The following is a 7,078-nucleotide window of genomic DNA, read 5'->3' on the forward strand; positions in this document are numbered from 1 at the left end:
TGTTACTCTTATCAACAGTATTGCACTTTTTAAGGTGCGGCGAGTCTTATCAATCCACACTCCCCACTCCCTTCTCTCACCCTCCGCACCCCACCTACTAATAAGATAGATTATTCTAAGTCCTAACTGAGGAGCAAAGCGATTTTAATGGAGAAGAGGACATGAGGTATCAGAGCATTATCCTTTTGGTGTTCTTTCTGGAAGTTCCACTGTTATTTTGTGTAGTTTCCTTAATATCTAGGCAAACCTCATCCTCTCATACTGTAGGGGCAAATTTAAGTTAAAAAGAAAGACAGTTAAAAAAAGGAAAGATGATTCCTTTTAGCCTTGTGAGGCCAACCTAGTCTTCAACCTTTAGAACATTCCAAGGCTCTCAGGGACATACCTCATTTCATAGCTTTGGTTTACCTACAGATGCTTGACCATGACCATGACCTGACCATGATGTATGATGAAACTGGAAGGGTATGCAGTGGCCAGGTCATGGGGGAACCACTACCTGTAGTCATGCTGAGGAGCTTGAACTACCTTAAGGTAATGATGTGGCATCGAGAGGTCTTAGAGGAATAAAATGTGTAGTTTGCTTTTTTGGGCCTACTGCTGTGGTCTGGTACTTTGATCTTGATGAACTATGCTTTAAAAGAAAAGTATTTTAATTTATCTGCCTTGGATATTTGTTACTGTACTCTTATAACACAATCATCTATGGATCCATAAATCTTTGTGTAATATGATACAAACATGCCCAGCACGGTGGGAGACGGGCAAAAGAGAAAGGACTGTCTGGATTATCATCCAAATCCCCATGTTATGGTAGATTAACAGGTAGACTGTGGACTAGGCAGAAGGCTGAGAAGTGGAAGGGAGTGGCCAGTGACAGGAAAATGCATGATGATTTTGGGATTCTGTGAAGGATCCAGAGGGAACAAGCTAAATTGGAACCAAATGCTAAAGTTAAGACAAAACATTTATTTAATTAATTATTTAAAGATATTATAATTTACAGAGCTAGTGAGGTGATTATTGATGTTTCAAGTTTATACACACAGTATGAATACGTATTTTAAGTTGAGGGCCACATACCTGGAAAACTAGGTTGGCATTTTCATGCATTCCAAATATTTCTGGGTCATCTATTAAAGGCAGATTCTCAATGTAGTCTTTAAATTCTTGTAGGCTGTCAGCCAAGGGTGCAAAATAGATGCCTGTTATTGAAAACGCAGAAGGCAAATATGTCTTAGATAGACTAGCTTTGTACCGTCAAATTTGGTACTTCCCTGCCTGGTTCAATGGTGCCTATAATCAACTGCCTCACATGGAGACAAGGACTGTTTTCCCCAAGCCCCCATGTTCTGTTTAGCTCTTTACCTTTTCTTGAGGCTTTAAGCATCTGATTAGTGTCCTAACCTTTCAGATTGTCTCCTCCAGAACATTTAAAGTATTCTAGACTCCAGGAATGTGTTGCTGAAAGGCATGCCCTGTTAAGGGGCCCGAATTTATACAACTTTGAAAACATATTTAGACAAGACACAACCCATTTTAGAAAAGAAATAATTTAAAGTGGTTAGTGCACAATAAATACCTTTGTGCTGTTACAACCAAACCAGTTTTGAATGTGGGCAAGCATGGGGATAGAGTGGACATGGGGACTGGGTGGTGAGGACTGGACACAGAGAACCCTTGGATGGAAAACTGACAGATGCTGTCAACAGCTCTTAGAAAAGGTCTCTATAATGTTGAAAAGTCATTCACCTGATTCAGAATATTTGTAATTCTCTTCTAATGTTTCCGGAGAAAAAAATCTTTTTAAGATAGTACGAAGACATCTTTGATCCCAGGTGTCTGTAACTCTACCACCATACGTAATTTCACCTGAAAAGGAGTTTTGCATTTTAAAACATATTGTTTATTTTTTATTGATATACATGTCCCAATTCTAATAGGTTTATTTATATACACATTTATTTGGTACTGAAAGTAGAAGTGGCAAAATAGAGTTTCCTTCTATTACCTCCCCAAAAGAGAATAAAAATCAAGTTTTTAAAAAAGCAGAAAAAAATCTAGTATATGTACTCTATGCTAATTAGTTTGATTTTCCAAATAACTGAAACTAAAGCCATTGAGCTTTGTTTACATATTTCTTCTTTCTTCCTGTTTTTTTTTTTTTTGCTTCGAAATATTGATTTTGAGTCTCTTCTTATTGACTGCAGTGTTCTAAAACATACATACTTTTCATGAAACATTGCTTTTGGTGGGGGGAGGAATGATTAAAATGAAGTGAAAACATTTACAACAAGGTGTCTAAACTCCATACATATCTTATACATTATTGATATTAAGCTAGAGAGGAAAGATAGATTCAAGGTAAAAGTGACAACTTGCCTCACAGAAAATTATGTTATGGGGAATTAAACTTATTGGTATCCTATCTTTCCACAGAGAGCTACTTTCAGCATGCTCCACTGTCATCCCAAAATTACAAGAGTGATATGCATTCTGCATTGGAATGCTATCTACTGCTGATATAATTCTTTGGAAAAATTCCAGATCCATCGCTACAATTCACTATTCAATACTGTAATGTTCCTAGAAGGAATTTACTGATACTGACATTGTCAATTTCTGAATCTTTTAACTGTTAATTCATTCTCATCTTCATCTCTTCCATTATGTCAGGAAGAAAGTTTTTTCATTTTTTTTCAAGCTGACATAATTGGTTAAGGGAAAGTTATTTCAGTCTTTGGAATTTCAATAATTTATCTCCTCTAAGATAGCAATGTCCTTACTGCACCCCCTGTAGGGACACTTATCTTCCCTCTCCTGTTGAAGCACCTCTGGTCAGTCTTGGATCAGCCATTCAGGGAAAAGGGAGGGGAAATAGGTACCAGGGATGATGGTCAAGCAGCTGAGGCCCTCTATTAGTAATTCTAAGAAGGAATGAAGAAGAGATGCTGATGTACTTTCCTGGGAATATTCTTCGGTCACCTTCTGGGAAGTCTTGGAACACAAAATTGGGTTAAATCTTTGTTGTCAGTCCATTTAGTCTTGGCCTAACTTGAAGCTACTCTTGGATCCTTGGAGCTAGATGGAAATATCAAGCTCAGATTTCTCCAATTACATGATGGTGTCTGAGAAAGGAAGATGGCTGGGGAAACTCAGACTCCAATAATCAGTCAGTGATGAGAGGAAAGAGTTACCGCAAAGTATAATATTCTAAAAAGAGTTCCAAACTAAAAGTTTCAAACTAAAATATCTGCATTTTGAGAAGAGCGTAGAAACATTTTCCTTACAAATCAGCAGACTTTGTGCTTCTCCACTAAGATTTAGCTTTACTCTTTTCTTGGATCACTCCTTGGATCACAAGGAGCTCTACCATTTTGATTCAGGGCAGATGACTCACTTTTAGTCTCACTTTTAGGAAGGAGTCTTCTGGGTTGGTCTTCCTAGAAGAGGGGTCTTGGGAAGGGAGTGTCCACCCAGGCCCACCACCTGTCCTGGCACCAGCACCACGGATCCTGTTGTGGTAGTTTCCCCTTCTATTCCTTTCCTGTTCCCATGGGCTGGCTTGGGGATGGCCCGCTACAAACTGGATAAGCCTTGGGTTTGACTTTGTCCTTGCCCACTTTCAGCTCAGATCTGTCTCATGGGCTTAGCCTACACAAAACCTTAATTCTAAATAACTTCCCATATTAAAACCTCCTCAATATTTCTGTTTATTCTCTCCCGTCTGGTCTCCCCTCCCCCCCGACCCCATATTGCTAATATCCTCTTGTTCAATCCTTCATCTTGCATTTATTATAGCTTTATAAATTTTGTACCTCTTGCCAGCCTAAAAGACTATAATTGCCAACCACTGCTTATAAGGAAGAGCCAAAACTTATTAACAATACACACAGGTCTTTCAGGATGTGTTCTCAGCTTATTGTTTTAGTTTTGTGGAAGGTAAAGCTCCTCTCTATTACACATCCCCTCTTCATACTATAGTTAAGCCCTACTGAACTACTCACGATAACTAGTCATGCCACCCTCAACATTAGGGGCTTTAAGCATCATTTTTCTCTTTGCCCAGTGTGCTCTCCAGCCTCCTCTCCTGGTGAGCCCATCTCACTGTTCAGCACCCAGCTCAATTGTTGCATCCCATGGGAACTTACCCATATTCCTCTAGACAGTGTGAGTTGGTCCTTCTGAATTCCCACAGCATTGTGCATACATTTCTATTTTAGTAATTATCATAACATATTACAATTTATTCATTATCTCCACTCTCCGCCCCATGAGTTTTTGGTAAGCAAGAACTATGTTATCTTTGTATTTGTAGCAACTATCATCATAGTAGTACTAATCAGTATTTTCTGGATTAATCCATAAGTGACTGCCTAAAATTCCATCATTAGCAAATATCAATTAGCATTGCCTTTTTACACCTATCTTTTAAAAAGCATCCTTAATGAGCTATAATTTAAAAATCATAACATTCACATAAAATTATATATGAATTAAAATGTATAATATATGTATTAATATATAATTAAAATGTATAGTTCACTAGCTTTTAGTAAATATGTGAAGTTGTGCAACCATCACAAAAATGTAATTTTAAACATTATCAGCTCCCAAAAGAGATCTTGTGCTCATTTCTACATCTGCCCCATGCAGCCACTACTACTGTCTGTGTGTAGACTTGGTTTTCCAGAAATTTTATATTAATGGAATCATACAACATGGTATTTTGCATCTGGCTTCTTTTACTTAGCATAAAGTTTTTGAGGTTTATCCATGTCGTAGCATGTCTCAGTACTTTATTCCTTTTTATGGCTGAATAATATCTTATTGTATGGATATACCACATTTTATTCATATATTCACCAGTTGATAGGCATTCAGGTTGTTTCTACTTCTTGGTTATTATGAATAATGCTGTCGTGAACATTGTTTACAGGTTTTTTTGTGCATACATGTTTTCATTTTTCCTGAATAATACATTGAGTGGAATTTCTGGGTCATATGGTAAGTCTATTTAAAAAAATTTCTAGAGGCTGGCTCCATAGTGTAGTGGTTAGCACATCTGTTTACACGCAGAAGTTCCTGGATTTGCGCCCAGGTGGAGCCATGGACCATACCCCGGGTGCACCAGGCCCCGGGTGTGCCAGGCCCCGGGTGCGCCAGGGCCCAAGTGCACTCTGTGAGCATGTGGGAGGAGATGCCCCGCCTTCAGAGGTCCAGTTCTTAAGGGGAGATGGCAACATCTGTAGGTCAGGGATGAAAGTGGGAGGGAAGAATTAAAGAGGAGAAAAAAAAAATTTCCAAAGCTGTGGCATCACTTTACATTGCTACCAGCAATGTATGGAAATTCCAATTTCTCTGTGTCATTACCAACACTTGTTACTATCTGTCTTTTTTATTATAGCCATCCTAGTGGGTGTGAAGTTGTTTTAATTTTCATTTTCCTAATGACTGTGAATTTTTTCATGTGATTATTGGGCATTTATATTTCTTTGGTGAAATGTGTATTTGAAACCTTTGCTCATTGTTTTTTTATTACGTCATTTTTCTTCTTACTATTGAGTTGTAAGAATTCTTTACATATTTTGTATACAACTGTTTTATCAGATATATGATTTGCAAATATTTTCTCTCAGTCCGTGGCTTTCCTTTTTCATTTCCTTGATATTTGTTGAAATGTAAAAGTTTTTAATGTTGATAGTCCATTTTATTATTTTTTCTTTTATTGCTTGTGCTTTTTGCATCATTTAAGAAGTCATTGCCTAATCCAAGTTTACAAAGATTTACTTCTATGCTTTCTTCTAAGAGTTTTACAGTTTTAGCTCTTACAATTAGGTATATCGCTCATTTTGAATTAATTTTTGTGTAAGGACTCAAATTCATTCTCTTGCAGATGGATAGCTAATTGTCTCAGAATCAGTTGTTAAAAGACTATCTTCTCCATCATTGTGGATAATTGTTCTGGAACATTTGTTGAAAATCAGTTGACCATAAATATAAAGAGTTTACTTCTGGATTATCAGTTCTGTTCCATTGATTTACATGTGTATTCTCATGTCAGTACTACACTATCTTGATTATTGTAGCTTTGCAGAAGTTTTGAAATTGGGAAAAGTAACTCTTTTACATTTTTTTTTTCAAGATTGTTTTTGCTACTTGGAGCCTTTTGCATTTCCATACAAATTTTATTATCAGCTTGCCAATTTCTGCAAAATTGCCAGATGAGATTTTGATAGAGATAGTGTTAAATATAAAGATGAGTCTGGGGAATATTGCCATTTTAATAATATTATGTCTCTCAATTCAAGAGCATGCCACACCTCTCCATTTATTCAGATCATCTTTAATATTTTTCAGCAAAGCTTTTCAGCTTTCAATGCGAGTCTGCACTTTTGTTAAATTTTATTCTTTTTGATGTTAAGTATTTTATTCTTTTTGATGTTATTGTGAATGGAAATTAAAAAAATATTTTCCAATTATTCATTGCTAGTGTATAGAAATGCAGTTGATTTTTACGTATAGATCTTATATCCCATACCTTGCTGAACTCATTTGTTACTTCCGCTTTGTGTGTGTGTGTGTGTGTGTGTGTGTGTGTATGTGTGCGTGAATTTAGACTTTCTTAGAATTTTCTATACACAAGATCATGTCATCGGCATATAAAGACAGCTTTATTTCTACCATTTTAATCTGGGTGATTTTATATCTTTTCCTTGTCTAATTTCCCTGGCTAGAACCTCCAAGACAATGTTGAATATAGAAGTAGTAAGAGTGGATATATCTTCATCTTGTTCCTTTCTATTCTTTTAAAAACATAGTCACTTCCACGGCATTAGAAATTGAGGTAATCTGAAAATTCAAGCATTCTAGGAGTGGAGGAAAGGAGAGAAAAACTAGGAAGTGGAAAATTCAGGGTGAGTAGAAGGTGCCAGAGAACAAGTCTTCCCATAGTACCATTTTGTTAAGTAATCTTGGCTGCACTGGAGTGGCTGGGGGCAGAAGTATAACATAGTCTTCCAAATCCATGCCCACCCTCTCATCTTTCTTGGTCCACCCTGAGGATCAGTTCTCATCC

The 7,078-nt window shown here is 37.0% G+C and overlaps 1 protein-coding gene across 1 annotated transcript in view; it reads right to left on the bottom strand.

Moving 5' to 3' along the window:
• Positions 1–7,078, bottom strand: part of DNAH6 (dynein axonemal heavy chain 6) — a 262,220-nt gene that overhangs the window by 36,392 nt on the left and 218,750 nt on the right. Inside the window, exons 66-68 of the mRNA XM_023536421.1 lie at positions 2,886–2,997; positions 1,753–1,872; positions 1,084–1,205 (exon numbers count right to left, since the gene is read on the bottom strand). Of these exons, the coding sequence (XP_023392189.1) occupies positions 1,084–1,205; positions 1,753–1,872; positions 2,886–2,997 (354 nt within the window). The remainder of the gene's footprint in view (positions 1–1,083; positions 1,206–1,752; positions 1,873–2,885; positions 2,998–7,078) is intronic.

Source organism: Pteropus vampyrus, unplaced genomic scaffold (genome assembly GCF_000151845.1).
Source record: "Pteropus vampyrus isolate Shadow unplaced genomic scaffold, Pvam_2.0 Scaffold156, whole genome shotgun sequence".
In the NCBI taxonomy this organism is placed as follows: Eukaryota; Metazoa; Chordata; class Mammalia; order Chiroptera; family Pteropodidae; genus Pteropus; species Pteropus vampyrus.